We start from the raw sequence: 16,341 nt of genomic DNA, 5'->3' as shown, positions 1-16,341 counted from the left end.
ACCTGTAAAAGAATGAAATTAGAACAGTCCCTAACACCATACACAAAAATAAACTCAAAATGGATTAAAGACCTAAATGTAAGGCCAGACACTATCAAACTCCTAGAGGAAAACATAGGCAGAACGCTCAATGACATAAATCACAGCAAGATCCTTTTTGCCCCACCTCCTAGAGAAATGGAAATCAAAACAAAAATAAATGGGACCTAATGAAACTTAAAAGCTTTTGCATAGCAAAGGAAACCACAAACAAGAGAAAAAGACAACCCTTAGAATGGCAGAAAATTTTTGCAAATGAAGCAACTTACAAAGGATTAATCTCCAAAATTTACAAACAGCTTGCCCAGCTCAATATCAAAAACACACAAAAAATAATTCAAAAATGGGTAGAAGACCTAAATAGATGTTTCTCCAAAGAAGATGTACATATTGCCAACAAACACATGAAAGGATGCTCAACATCACTAACCATTAGAGAAATGCAAATCAAAACTACAGTGAGGTATCACCTCACACCAGTCAGAATGGCCATCATCAAAAAATCTACAAACAATAAATGCTGGGGAGTGTGTGGAGAAAAGGGAACCCTCTTGCACTGTTGGTGTGAATGTAAATTGATACAGCCACTATGGAGAACAGTATGGAGGTTCCTTAGAAAACTAAAAATAGGGCTTCCCTGGTGGCGCAGTGGTTGAGAGTCTTCCTGCCGATGCAGGGGACGTGGGTTCGTGTCCTGGTCCAGGAAGATCCCACATGCCACAGGGAGGCTGGGCCCGTGAGCCATGGCTGCTGAGCCTGCACGTCCGGAGCCTGTGCTCCGCAACGGGAGGGGCCACAACAGTGAGAGGCCCACATACCACAAACAAACAAACAAACAAAAACTAAAAATAGAACTACCATACGACCCAGCAATCCCACTACTGGGCATATACCCTGAGAAAACCATAATTCAAAACGAGTCATGTACCACAATGTTCATTGCAGCTCTATTTACAATATCCAGGATGTGAAAGCAACCTAAGTGTCCACTGACAGATGAATGGATAAAGAAGATGTGGCACATATATACAATGGAATATTACTCAGCCATAAAAAGAAACGAAATTGGGTTATTTTGTAGTGAGGTGGATGGACCTAGAATCTGTCATACAGAGTGAAGTAAGTCATAAAGAGAAAAACAAATACCATATGCTAACACATATATATGGAATCTAAAAGAGAAAAAAAAGGTTCTGAAGAACCTAGTGGCAGGACAGGAATAAAGATACAGATTTAGAGAATGGACTTGAGGACACAGGGAGGGGGAAGGGTAAGCTGGGACGAAGTGAGAGAGTGGCATGAATATATATACACTACCAAATGTAAAATAGATAGCCAGTGGGAAGCAGCTGCATGGCACAGGGAGATCAGCTCAGTGCTTTGTGTCCACCTAGCAGGGTGGGATAGGGAGGGAGGGAGGGAGACACAAGAGGGAAGGGATATGGGGATACATGTATACATATAGCTGATTCACTTTGTTATACAGCAGAAACTAACACACCATTGTAAAGCACTTATACTCCAATAAAGATGTTAAAAATAATAATAATAAATAAAATAAAATACAAAAAAAATTTATTTGGGGGTGAAACTAATTTTATTTAATTTTACATATAATAATAACTTGTAAAACTATTTAATTTAAATTTAAGAATTAACAACTGACTGTCAAAATTCCTGAAATCCTACCATTCACCTCTTATGAGCACGTGTGAACCAGCTCCAGCATGCCACTGGATCAGACCTTCATGGATATTGCATAAGTATCTAATGTCTCACCTAAACTCCCACCCATTTATTGATCCTCCACATTTCAAACATGTACGGGCCACAAACCCTGATCCACAATTTCAAATTCAACAAAGCTCTGAAAATTGCAGCCATGGTGCAAACTCACTTTGCAGTAAAACCAGATCTGAACCAGATGACGATTTATTCTATTTTTAATATCACATGTTTCCCTGAAAAGATATTAATATGTTTGATTAGGGTGGGTTGTCTCAGACCTCCACTTGAGGCATAAAATAAACAACATATGCATTGTTTTACATTTCCAAAATATGAAAAATTCTCAGCTGATTCAAGGGTTTTGGATAAGGGATTGTGGACTTTCAGTGATCTTCATAAAATATAAATACAGAGCCTCACCCATCAGAGCCTCCGTATCACCTAAGGGATAGAATCGAAGTTCTTAAACATGATACACAAGGCCCATAAGTCCTTTTCAAGTTTCCTCGCAACAGCTCCCACCTTGCCCTCCTATATCAAACTACTTCTAGGAGTCTGACAAACCATGACTAAAGATGGAGCTGGGCTTATCAGTTACCCCTCATCTACACTGTATATACTTGGGGAAAGAATCAGAACCCAGCTAACGCAGAAGTGTGGTGGTCCATCTTTCTTGCTCTATCACTTATGGGATCTTCATCTGGCCACTTCATTTTCCCTAGTCTCCACCTCTCATCTATAAAATGGGAATCATACAACTAACAAGGATGTAGGGAAGGTAAAGCAAGTTCATGGACATGAAGATACTTTTACATGTGCTATATACTACATTAAAAGGTTTTTTACTATTCATCATTCTGAAACTGGAATACTGGTTTGAAAGCAGATATTCTTTAAACCACTGATGAGTAGCCAGGGATTTCTCATCTCCCCAGAAGGAGCTGAAAGTTGATGTACATGAAGCCCAGCCTTTTCTGTCACATACAAAAAAAGTGTTATGCTTGAAAAGAGTCTTGTGTGGTTGGTAAGGCTGGGGAAATAGGTCTATGTTACAGCCCCTGTAACTCTCAGGAATGGATGGGTCTTATTCCATTAGAAAAAGGAGGAAAGGGGACAAGAGCAGCCCAGGTTCTCACCTTTCTGGGCCTGTGTGTTTATACATTTGTTTTGTTTAGTCTTGCTGTTGTTATTTTGGAGGTTTTGTTTTTTGTTTGATTGGTTTTGCTGTTGCTGTTTTTTGCTGCACTACAAATAAACAGAGGACTTAAGTCTGAAAGGTCATTCAAAACATATGCATGCCCCTCCTTTGACAAACAGCTTCCTATCTTCTGCTTGAACAGTCACAGTGAATGGGAGCCCATTCATTTAGTCCAGATGCCTGAACATTTTCTTTACAACTGGTACCTCCTCCTTCCATTACATGAAGGCAGTCTGAACCAGCTACAAAGAGTAACAGGAAAAGAAAAGAAACTGGCAATGTCTTACACTGGTAAAAACGACTGGAATCAGATCTTTTCCTGAAAGTAGATTTTGATGGAGGGTTGTGGGAGAAGTAAAAGAATTTTGAGAGAGAAGAATGACCAAAAAAGAACACAAAATCACTACCATTTAAAAAGGAGAAATGGGTTCCAATGTGCAAAGGAAGAAAGTCTGATAGCAAATAAGCAAATATGATTGCTTGAAATTCTACATGCATAGGGTACATGCCTCATTATTGTCCTTAATATAAATGGGTACCACAAGACAAAAGAGAAATAGAAAACTAGTTGCCAGAGATTTCTTACCAACTTTCTGAACGTCCTATTAGGTTCAGAGGTAAGTACAAGGCTTGCGTCTTTGGGGCAAAGCTGTTCATATTTACCTGAAAACTGCTGGTGTTAGCAATCATCCTAGCTGATGTTAAATCAAGCACACAATTATAGTGCTAAACCTCAATGCAGATCACACAATCAGATTTATCTTCCAAAAATTGATATCTACAGGCCACTGCAATCACTGAGCAGAAACATTCAAACAAACAAAAAAACAAGTCAAACTTCTGTACAAATAAAACCAAACAAAATATGCACCCTTAAAGAAATTACTGATTCTATTATTTGAGAATTCAAAAGTAGCCACCACTGGATTTGAAAGACCATGTTTGTGCATTCTTTCTTATAAATGAGATACATTGTAGAAATGAAATGAGATATATTGTAGAAAAAAAGTGAGATACATTGTAGAAACAAAATAGGTAAGTGTTTACTTCTGACGTGACCTTCAGAATTTATGTAGACATCTTGCTTAATCAAGGCAGCCTTTTCTTTCTTTCTTTCTTTTTTTTTTGCGGTACGCGGGCCCCCCACCGCCGCAGCCTCTCGCGTTGCGGAGCGCAGGCTCCAGACGCGCAGGCTCAGCGGCCATGGCTCACGGGCCCAGCCGCTCCACGGCATGTGGGATCTTCCCAGACCGGGGCACGAGCGCGTGCCCCCCGCATCGGCAGGCAGACCCCCAACCACTGCGCCACCAGGGAAGCCCAAGGCAGCCTTTTCATTTGCACAAATCATATTTTACTCTGCAGATGGGAGGTGGAGAGTAGAGAATAAAATGTAAGTTGGTGAAAGTGAATAAATTAAAAGACTTTTCATTAAAGGTAACCCAGAGATGATAGAGATAGAGATGGACAAGATAGAAATAAAGGTAGAGGCTACCAATAACAACATCAAAAAGTATTGCCTTTTACCAATAGTTAGTACTTGAGAACAGAGGAAGGACACTGATGTCCACTGAAAATCCACTATGTGCTAAGGACTTTGCTAAGAATTTTACAATGTTACCTTGTTTAGTCTTCATAACAACTTGTCAGGTATATATCATTATCTGCAATTCATAGATGAAGACACAAATGCTCGGAACTTGTCAGCTTGGTTTTCAAAAATTCATTTTAATTCAAGTTTTGGAACCCATTTGAAACAAAAATATGCTATGGTGGTCAGAAAGATGGACTCACAGGTTATTTGGTTTCTGCATTCCTTTGATTGAGGGATTTGTTCTGCTCGACTGGAAGGTTAAACATCCCAGTGTTGTCCTCCTAAAATTTATTCAAAGAAGATGTCCCTCCCAGAAGGGAAAGATAAAATGATTCTTCACTCAGGTGTAGAAATGACTGAGCTTTTCGGCTGGAACCTTTGGTGATTGCACTACCAAGAAAACTTACTGAACCAATTAAGTATCTCAAATGGAGTTCTAATTGCATTCTCCATTTAATATCATGGATTCTGCAGAAGAAAAGAGATGCCTCTTACCCTTATTATGTGCATATTTTACTTACTACTATAAGGACTATGGCATTCCTAATATTCACCTGGTGGGTGAAAAAAAGGTCACACAGACACTAGAGTGTCAGGGTAGGACAGAAAGTTAACCATCTTCATTGTGTCTGGCAATGAAAATCCATGTAGCTAAGATAAGCCTTGAGGTTGAATGGAGCAGTCATTAAAATGACAAGCACTTAAGTGTTAGATTTGGTTTTTATCTTAACTCTGGACAGGTGGCCTTTCTTTTGAGGGCTTTTTATTTGCTTGTTTTGTTTTTTTTTAATTTTTATTTTATATTGGAGTATAGTTGATTAACAATGTTGTGTTAATTTCAGGTGTAGAGCAAAGGGATTCAGTTATACATGTACATGTATCTATTCTTTTTCAAATTCTTTTCCCATTTAGGTTATTACAGAATATTGAGCAGAGTTTCCTGTGCTATACAGTAGGTCCTTGTTGGTTATCAATTTTAAATATAGCAGTGTGCACATGTCAATCCCAAACTCCCAATCTATCCCTCCCCCACTCCAAGGTGGCCTGTCTTTATCCTGCATGATTTCCCTAGTTTTGTTGCTCATGTTATTGTACCCAATTTACTTAATGATAAAATTCACACTGTATATGTTGACCTCATTCATCCTCTTTCCCAACCTTCCTTTCCACTGTACCCAGAGTGGGATAGTTAGTAGCCTGATGTGGTTGGAGGGAGAGTGCTTACAAGAAACAGAGATTGGAACCAGAGAGATCAGTGAGGAGGCTAATACAATGGTCCCTGAGAGCCCTGATGGGGGCCTGACCTAAGGTAGTCACAGTGATGGTTGAGTGAAGCAACTAGCCTGGAAAACAGTGGTAGAAGTCAAACCTGGTCATACCATCAGCCATGGGGCACCATGAAACTTTACTCTCCAGCTCGATATGTCAATCAATTATCTCACTGTAAGCAGGAGAAATTCTTCCACTGGGTCATCTCCTATTCTATTATGGTGTTGTCAAGGAAAAGGCTAGATTTCCACTGCCCTTCACTTAGTCATAACTACTCACTCTGTCGAGAGCCAGAAGCCTTGAATGTTCTCTCCAGAAGTCTTGGCAATGTGGCCTTTCAAGTCTTCCGTGGCAGTCTCAATGGCCCCTGGCTGAGTAGGAGAAAGAGAATACCTAGTTTAGAGAAGACTGAGTCCTCTTCATGCTTATGATTAATTACTATATCCCAGCAATTCCTCCAAAAAGTTGACCAGGAAAGATAATTCGTGGAGTTGCCTGTTTGTTGTAGGCACTGCCTCCTGGAGAGCTTAGTCTTAAACTCTGGTATTTACTAAGTTGCTCTCCTTGGGTGGGACAAAAGTGATCCAAGTCCTGTGAGATTTCTATAATCTTACTCACATTTTCTCATAGAAATGAAGATAGCTATTTTCAGAGCACCAGTTTTTCTAATAAACAAATGTGTATCAGGAAGTTCAATGCATTTAGCAATACATACATTTTTAAAATCTAACCTTTCTCTCTTCAAAGAGTACATGGTCATAAAACACAAAGGAGGAAAGCTTCTTCCAGTATTCTGACTATAGTTTTATCTGGCTCTGGGAAATGAATTTTTTGTCTCCTTACCTCTCTTTTTTTACCTTTATCCAAAAAGGAATTCCTACTATGAGCCTGCCTCTAGCTTAAAAATGAATTAACCCTGTCTTAATAATAAATTCATAGACCCTCTAGCTCAGTGATTCTTAAACTTCAGCACACATCAGGATCACCTGAAATGTGTCTTAAAACAGATTTCTGGGCACTGTCCCCAGAGTTTCTGATTCAGTAGTTCTGGGGTGGGCCTGAGAATTTACATTTCTAACAAGTTCCTGGGTGATGCTCTTGGTGTGGGACTCTACTATAAGAACCATTGTTCTCTAGGCAGTTACTCTCAGCCTTGGTTACCCATCAGAATCACTGGCAGAGCTTTTGAAAATCCTAATGCCAGGGCTGTGCACCAGGCCAATTATATCAGATACTCAGTGGACGGGATTCACCTAACAGTACATCAGGATTTTTTAAAGCATCCCAGATAACTCCAATGTATAACCAAAGTTGAGAACCACTACAGCCAAGGTCTTATCTATTATAAGCCATCCCGTTTTATAAGTGTGAAAACAGGGGTCTGTGTAGGGAAGTATGTAACTTGTCAAGTTCACTCAGTCAAGAAGTGACAGAGACAAGACAGGAAACCCAGACATTCCACTTCTAGGCCTACAACACAGTGCTGGTCTCATGCCCAACCCTGGGACTAGTATGTTACAAGTTCTCATATAGTCTCTATATAATAGGGCTTCATGCTAGACACCTAATCTTCCATAAACATCAACATTCCTAATCCTCCTAGCTTGAGACCTTTCTCTCCCAAAAGGAAATGGGGATACTAGCCTAGCTAGGACCCATTCAAATATCTTCTCTCAGAGGTGAGGTGATTGTAGGATTTTGGTTTGCTTGTTTTCTCAAACTACGATAAAAGGCTTTGAAAGACTATAGCCACAGAGTGCATCAGTTAAGAAAAATCTTATATGAGTCCACATGTAAAATACAGGAAAAGAATGGAGCTGCTTCAGATGAAGTGGTAGTAAATGGTACAGAACTTTAAGTACTTATCTGTCCCCCTCCCTTCCACTCATTCCACACAGCACAAGTCATCCAGGAAATGGATAGGACAACTACAGAGAATTGAGTGACCTGTGTTCATATTCCAGATATGTCATGAATAAATTCTGTGACCTACAGATAATTATTTAACTTTCCTTGGCTTCCATTTCTTTATCTATAAGACAACTGAGTAGACTGAACCAAAGCTTTCTGAGCCAAGCTGATGATCAAAACCTCCTGGAAATCTTTAAGAAAATATGACCATAGCCTTTTACACTGAGAGATTCTAATTTTCAATTTTAACAAGTTTCCTGTTGGATTGGACAGTCAGCCAGGGGACTGAATGATTTCCAACTCTTTTGGTATCCTCTGCTGCTGGTTAAAGGATTGTCAGAAAGCTAGTATGGTACCCCGTGCTTGCTGAAACCTGTGTGTCACAAAATCAGTAAGTTCTGGGACACTAGTCAAATATGCCTTGAGCTCCCACTGACACAGGAGATTGTGTCAACATCACTGGTTTCCAGTAATCCAGCTGGTAGGACTGGACTACCCTGCAGGGAAATTTCCTGATTCTGTGACAATTCTCCCATCATCCATCATCCTTGGCTCCCCGTGATACAGCCTGACTCTACTAGGCCCACTGGTCAAAGTTCTCTAAAAAATGATGCTTTCTTTGATGACTCATCATGGCTATTTTTCCTGTCTCTTTTCGTGTAGTCACATAATTTCTGCCTCAAGCTAATATAACTTGGTAGTGAAACTAATACTTTTCAGAAGAAAAACATTATAAGTGGAATTGGAGAATAATGAAATAATCCTAAAATAAGCATTTTGTTGGATGCTTTTATGCCAGACACTTTGCCAAAAACATGTAAAGATGAATAAAAGAATGTAGAATTTTTCAAAACCTTACTTGTCTTCCCTATGGAAGGCAATTGGCAAAAGCTATCAAAATGATCTAATCTTCGATCCACACATTCCATTTCTGTGAAGTTATACTATAGATACTCTTGCATATGTACAAAATGACATATGTATAAAGTGTCCTTTGCAGCCTAGTTTGTGGATAGCAAAAACTTGGAAACCATGCAAATATCTATCAATAGTAGAGTTGTTAGATATATTATGGGACATATCCATGCAATGAAATATGATAAATATGTAAAAAATGAAGAAACATGTACTAATCTTTGATTTCAAAATACGTTATTAAGTGAAAGGAAAAAAATGTTCAGAAGAAAGGGTAAATATGGCAACTTTTTGTGTGAAAAGGAGGAGAATGGGTAAGAACAAGTATTTGTGTTTGTACAGGCCTAAAGTCACTCTAGAAGGATACATAGAAAATGTTAACAGCGGTTCCCTAAGGGTAGGGAAGGAACTTGGTGGATGGAGCCAGTGGATGGGTGTTGTTTGGCTATACACATTTTCAAAAGTTAAACACTAAAAATGAAGTGTATTCCTTATAGAACAGTTTGGAAGTCTCTGGAGTTCTGTCCGTGTCCTCACTGCCTGAATTCTTACCTTCAGTAGAAATATCAGTTATGCCTCTATGGAACAGTTATGCATCATATCCTGATAGAGTATTTTACTCTCCTCCATTTGTTATTATTGGTTACTATGATAAATTAACTTCAGCCTTTTAGTGTCAAAAATGAAATAAAGTGTGTGAACACTTTGACTTGTGTCCGGGACAAGGTTTTAAATCTCAGCCTTTCTGCTGGCTCTGAGACCCATGTTAAGTCACCTTGTCATTCCATGCATCGGTGTAAGCATTTGTTAGATGGATAAGATATCATTAACTGTAACAGCTGTTAGGAAATGGTGAAAACATTTGGTAACACTGAAGAATAAAAGACTTCATTATCATTCTTCTTGTTAACATTAAATAGAAGGGAAATCATTGTACCAGGATTGGGGCATCAAATGGTTACTGAACAATTAGCTCTGAGACTCCTTGCACTCTAAGACTAATACGAAAGTATAATGGAATGATATGTACTCATCACTTGACCAGAGAAAGCCTGGCAAGAGAGTACAAATACATTTCTAATTCTAAATTTTAAGAAAAAATCATTAGGGGGATCCTTACTTATAAGTCACTACATAGCTTAATGGTCAATATTTTCTCTAACAGTCTAGCACTAAATATTTTCAATCAAAACAAACGTACTGAGGAAAGTTCAAAGACATATGTATTTGTCTCCCTGTGTTTCCTCGAGCTAGAATAGCCCAGGGCCAGGAGCCACACAAACAATATTCATGTCTGCTACTAATACTAATACTGGACCCCTTAGCTAGACAGTGAGAGGATGGGACAAGATAGAAAGGAATGCTCCTAGGGACTTAGACACAATCAACTCTCCCTTGAGGGTGTCGTCATACCAAGAGTTTACTTTGTGGTATATTCATAAGGTAAGAAAACCAGCTGTGAATTGGATGTGATTTGTAAAGCCCAGACAAATTTGTCTCTCCCTGAAAATGAAGGAAATGCTTCTTATTTCATGATTGTTAAGTGTCTGCCCTCAGATAGAAACATCAACTTTATTACCATCTTCAAAGGATTTCAGTGTAAGGAGGGGATTCAAGAAACACTTTGCCCAGTGAGATATATAATTTCTAAATCACAAAGAAGCTCATACAGACAATAACAATACAACTAATATATTTAGTTGTTCCCAGTACAAGAGCAAGACATGGGGAAGCGTGTCGTAAGAGAAGAGGGAAAAGGAGAGAGTATGAAAGTCAAATTAGTGTCATAAAGGCAACAACATCTTGCCACACAATGGGAAGTCCCAAACCTGCTTATTAAAATCTTGTTGCTCACAATAGAACACAGGCTATAAAAAGGCCATGGGGAACCATTAATTAAATATTAAAAGATCAAAGAGTTTTAGTCCCATTAGTTTGTATGTAATTTACATTCTCAAGTATAAATTTAGAGATAATTCCCCATCTCTAATCGCTTTCAACTTTCTGATAAGGTATCTGCAAATACAGAGTCCTACAGGGAGTTTAAATATATCTTTCCCCATGCGGATCAAGTATTGTTCCTTTCATAAGAAGTTGCTTTTGAATATCACTCTCCACGACTAAAGTGATTATCATAATATACCTCAAGTTATTAGCCTTGAGGGGTACTTTTGTTGAGAGAAGACAGTAGGCCATTTTTAGATATGTCTAAGCAATAATAGCAGATGAACAAAAATATGAGGAAAAGGTTATCCAAGCACACTGATAGCAAGTGGTTCAGACCTTCATTACTGTGACTCCTCATTCATTGTCCAAGGCCAGAGGCAGTGGATGGGTGGTAGAAAGTTCCAGGAGTCTTGGGTTCCTGGCCTGCTATGACCCCTAAGTTGCTGGTTGTCTTTGGACAAGTCACATCTTCTTTATGTGTCTCAGGGGTGGGGTTGGATATTTTATGAGGCCCCTCCTGGCTCTGAGAAAGAATGCTAAGCTGTATCAGAACGGCAAATTTGCAGTAAATAAATAATTGGCTGGAAGCCTGAGGGAAGAAAGCAACAACCCAGAGTGACCCATAAAAGAACACAAGAGGTTGAAGGGACCAGACTGGTTTGTTTTACGACCAGGTATTCAGAGATGTGATCTAATGCACGATATTATGATGCTAAAAATGCCTTGTTTGTCTTAAATTGATCAATACTTTCATATCAGTCACATCTTTGCATAACCAGCTTGAAACTCATATACTGATCCTCTTTCTTATTATAGCATTGGGTGTCCACTCCTGGCAGCTGAGTAACTGAGTGCCATCCTGCCTCAGCAAGCCAAGGAATAACTTTCCTTTCCAGATATGAACAAGAACCAATTTAAATATCCAGCAAAACTTACATAGATTGTACTACATCTCCACAGCGGGATATTATAGAGTGTTAAAAATGATTTTATGAAACTACAGTTATTGACATAATAAATATTTGGCATGTAATTCTATTCCTTTGCACAATAAAATGTACATGTAAGAAAAAGTAAGGTTATTCACCAAAATGTATAAAAGCACATTCATATATTTTGGTTAACTTTGAACTGTGGAATTATGGTGACTTTTATCTTGCTTGCCCACATTTTCCAATTTTTTTCAATAAACCACCTCCTGTGAAATTATTTTAGAACCCTGTAATAAAATAAAATGCATGGCTAAGGAATTTCTCCACTCAGTCACTTACTGCTTTTCTGAATTTGCAAGATATATCCTTAAAATTCTTACACTGTAATAAACTGATTTATTTTAAATCACTGCATGGGATCACAGAACTATGAATGGGAATTGGGGAACATTTGTTCTAACCCTAGCTTTGCTACTTACTAACCTCTTGGGCAAGTCAGTGCCCACTAACTGTTAGGACCTTGGGTGAGCTACTGCCCCTCTCTGGACCTTAGTTGCCTCTAAAAATTAGAGAATTGACTAGCAACTTGGTGTTCAAAGTGTGGTAGGTGGACAGAAAGCATGAGCATTGCCAGAGAGTTTATATAAATGCAGAATCTAAGGCCTCATCCCAGACCCATTGAATCAAACCAGTATTTTAACAAGCTCTCCAGGTGATCCGTTTGCACGATAAAGACTGAGAAGCATTGGCCCATATCATCCTTAGATCTCATTTCAGCTCTAAGAAGCAAAACATTATGATGTATGTTTCATAGATCTGAGTCATTCAGAGCCCTGGCCTGATCTAATTATCCCTTGAGAAAATCAGTTAGCTTCCTTCATTTGAACCTCTTTCCTGCTACAGACCCTATAGGTCTACATTTGTATCTCACCTTAGGGGTCATGGTGAGGTCATGGGCATCTTAATATCATTCCTATTACCAATAACAGGAATGTGAATGCCAAGTCAGCAAAAAAGAGAAAGAAAGCATTTAGAATAGCAAGAGATGCTGTTTATGAAATGTTAATAGATGTGTCTTACACTGTATTAAGAACTCTTTAAAAATTAGCTTAAACTCCCATATAAAACTGACATTTTATCCATACTTTGAAGATGAGAAAATTTATATATATGTGTATATATATATATATATACACACACACACACACACACACACACACACACACATATACATACATACAATGTCTCCTCCCATTTCCTCAGCTACCACCACATCAGCAGATTTGTGGTTTACAAGGTAGTAAAACTGGATCATTATTTATTCAAAATAATATTTATCATTGTTTCAGTCGAACCAACAATTGTATTTTCATTATCCTCATATGCATTAAAGCACGTTCATTATACTCACATGCTAAAAAAGAAAAAACCTCTTCATATTTTGTCTCTTGGTCTGAAGGAAAGTTAATGCTGACTGCTTGGGAATGTAGCCTTTACAGATACCTCCTAAAGAGTCCTCAGGTCTACTTCAGACTCACTGATAAGATTAGAAGAAGATTTTCCTTTCCCAAGCTCTTGAGAACTTAAAGTTACTTTCTATACACCTATTGGAGAAGATGTTCTTTACATGAATCGTAGTCAATCACTGAAAATCTTTACTAAGGGGCCATACGTTCAATTGTACATTATGGCAGAAAGAGCACCGGACTTAGAGACAGAAGGTACAGAGTCTAGCTACAGCTCTTACACTAATATTACGTGACTTAGGTCACTTCACTCCTCTGAAACTTCAATATGTTTACCACTAAAACAAGAGTGATAAGCCCCTTCCTGCCTACCTCACAGTGCTTCTCCAGGGGACTGTATTTTATAAGCTACATAGAGCCACACACATAAAAGCATCATGTAAATAAATAAATAAACAAACAAAAGCTCTGTTGTAGCTTTAGACTGTGTCAGTTTAGCTAAGCTAGAACTACATTTTCTAGAATTTCCTTTCCTGTCTGCTTCTAAACTAGTGTTGGCCACAAGAGACGTTTGTGTCAGATTTGAAAGGCAGAAGTGAAACATCAGTCATGATTCCTTATTGAAGATGAGGGCAGGACAATCAGGCCCAAGTGCAGCTCATGTTCACAGCTGCCAACCTCCTGTTTACTTGATGGCATGGGAGGGGGTGGGGAAGCCCCTGGACCTACAGCTCCTTTTGCTACAGTCAGACCTCCTCCCTCAGATCCTCCTTCCCTGAACTGGGTAAGTGTGCAGCTCACTCGGTGGAGAAGAGCACTGGCTTCTCCTGAAAGTGACTCACATCTTCAAGTTCAAACTTGGTGGGAGACAAACACAGGTTCCATTTTTCCATGGTGGGAGCTGCTCAGTCAAAAGGAATTCCAGTTTGTCCATCCAGGTTGAGGTTATTCCCTATTTCCTATTCCTACTTCACAACAGCCAATTAGTTGATCTATAGCAACTTCAGACCCATCATCAGATGCAAAGACAACAGCTTTGCATAGACTTCTCAGGCAGCTCTCTTAATTGAACCAGCTTCCAATGATAAAGCCCTTATTCTATATCATTCATCACTGTTCTTCTCTCGTCAAATCCTGTTCATCTCTCATCATCACTATCAAAGAAAAGGACACTCTAAGGGATGCTTTGATTTCTTTCCCAGCTATATCTTAAGCTTAACTTTGCATATTCAATAAAGTTCTTATACTTTAGAAAATAAACCATTTTCTTTCCCTATGCAAAAACACACAAACACACACATAGTATAGAACATGCCAAAGCACTCTGCACATATGAGTCACTGAATACAGGTAATATAGGTATATATCTTCAAACACACACACACACACATATTGAGTCTCTTTAGCTACAACTTTATCTTAACCAAAGATATATTTTAAAGGCTAACAAATCAGGGTTTGTTAGTTAAAGCATTATAAATAGTCTCAAACTCTTGGCCACCACTTATTTAGCAGTTGAGTTGAAAAGTTTTTTTTCAACAAAGAGATGTTCCATGTACACTTGAAGAAGCTCTCTGCTGCCACAGAGCACAATCTGCAATGTTGCCCCCAGTTGATGATAGCCTACAAGCTCACTGCTTTGACGCACAGGGAAGAAGCTCAGCTCCAAACTGCAGCTATAGGATTGGAATAAAGTGTTTGTCCCCGTAGTGTTATACCAGCATGCCCATGTAGACCCTTGAGGTTTAGCCCATGCTCAGTAACCCTTTCCACTCCATCACCCATGTCTTTTCCAGACTTACAACAAATATTCCCTCTGGGCTCCCAGCCTTATATTCTAGCCAGTCTGGTTCTCTCTCCATAGAGCATTAATTTATTGAGGTCAGGTCTAGCATGAATACAGGACTCAGGAGCCAAAGACTCATGGAGGCTGGAGAACCTGCTTCTCCTTGATACTATCTGGTAGTAAAAAATAGGCCCTTAACTTCTCCAAAATTCAGATCTTCCGCCTATAAAATGGAGATAAGGATGACTACTTCACAGTTATTGTGACTATTACACAAGATAACGAACATGAAAACAGTTGGTAAAACATGTGGTATATGGAAGGATATTAGGATATTTTTAAGGAGAAGTTTTATGTAGTATTTAAATTCATGATTTTATTATTTTACCCGTGTAATGAAGTACTTCCGTGAGATATAAGGCTGGTGATAGGGACTGGGGTAGAGTGCTGATTCGGTCACACTTGGAGGCCTTGAAGTCTGCCTTGGCCCTGAGACAGTGCCTGGGTCACCCTCCTCCGTGGACAGCTGATCAGTCTCAGAGGTTTGGTCATCTCCCTCTTGCTTCGGAGACACAGGCTGCAATCCTTCAAAACTCCCAATGGTTGACATTTCTTCAGCCTAAAACAAAGGAAGAAACAATCTTCTCAGAAAAAAAAAAAAAGTCGCCTGTGTCCTAGCTATGGCAAAACAGTGTATGATGAGCAAACGATGCTCCTGAAACTGACAAACCCACCGCACATTAACTAAGCAGAGGCACTGATGGATGCAGTTCAATAACACAGACTCTACAGTCCTCTGTGGACGTTTACCAGGGGAAAGAAGCAGAGACCCTCTGGACAGAGAAAAGGAAGCTGCAAGTATTTCCATTTTCCCCGTCTTTATTCCCAGGGCCAGGAAGCTGAACAAGGGAACAGCAGTATGAGATCATTATCAGACAATTTCTCTTCAAGTTTTCATAGCATTTTTGCTTGAAAACCTACTAGCCTGCAAGCTTATTTAAGAGTTAAAAGCAATGATATTGCACCTTCTTGTGTACTTCTTGGGTAGTAATAGGGCACGAAAGCACTTAGAACTGAGCATATTTTTAACCACAAGATTGCAATTCTAAAAATGTATCTTCAAGGATACACGGGGAATATAGCCAACTGTAAATGGAATATAATCTTAAAAAATTGTGAATCATTACATTGTACACCTGTAACTTATATAATATTGTACATCAACTATACTTCAGTAAAAAATTTTAATACTAAATAAATAAAAATGTATCCTAAGGAAATAATTCAGACAAATGCAAAGACATAAATATAGAAGGTTGTACATTACAACACGGTGTCTAATAGTAGGAAAGTACATAATTTTATGTCTAATAGCAAAACATTGTGTATAATAGCAACATTACACACTCACACAACATTGCATCTAATACCAAAAAAATATAGTGAAACTAAGTATCCATCAGCGGAGAATTGGCTAAATAAGACACGTTATACTGCACAGTGGATACAATGTAGTCATTACAAATGTGAGGATATATTTTTACCATGGAATGATGTCC

At 38.8% G+C, this 16,341-nt stretch overlaps 1 protein-coding gene across 1 annotated transcript in view; it reads right to left on the bottom strand.

The window, feature by feature from the left end:
* TPRG1 (tumor protein p63 regulated 1) overlaps positions 1–16,341 on the bottom strand; it is a 144,868-nt gene that overhangs the window by 95,744 nt on the left and 32,783 nt on the right. Inside the window, exons 2-3 of the mRNA XM_004278486.1 lie at positions 15,171–15,401; positions 6,105–6,196 (exon numbers count right to left, since the gene is read on the bottom strand). Coding sequence (XP_004278534.1) covers positions 6,105–6,196; positions 15,171–15,392 — 314 coding nt within the window. The 5' untranslated portion in view covers positions 15,393–15,401. The remainder of the gene's footprint in view (positions 1–6,104; positions 6,197–15,170; positions 15,402–16,341) is intronic.

Source organism: Orcinus orca, chromosome 5 (assembly GCF_937001465.1).
Source record: "Orcinus orca chromosome 5, mOrcOrc1.1, whole genome shotgun sequence".
Lineage (NCBI taxonomy): Eukaryota > Metazoa > Chordata > Mammalia > Artiodactyla > Delphinidae > Orcinus > Orcinus orca.
This window is presented reverse-complemented; position numbering and strand designations above follow the sequence as displayed.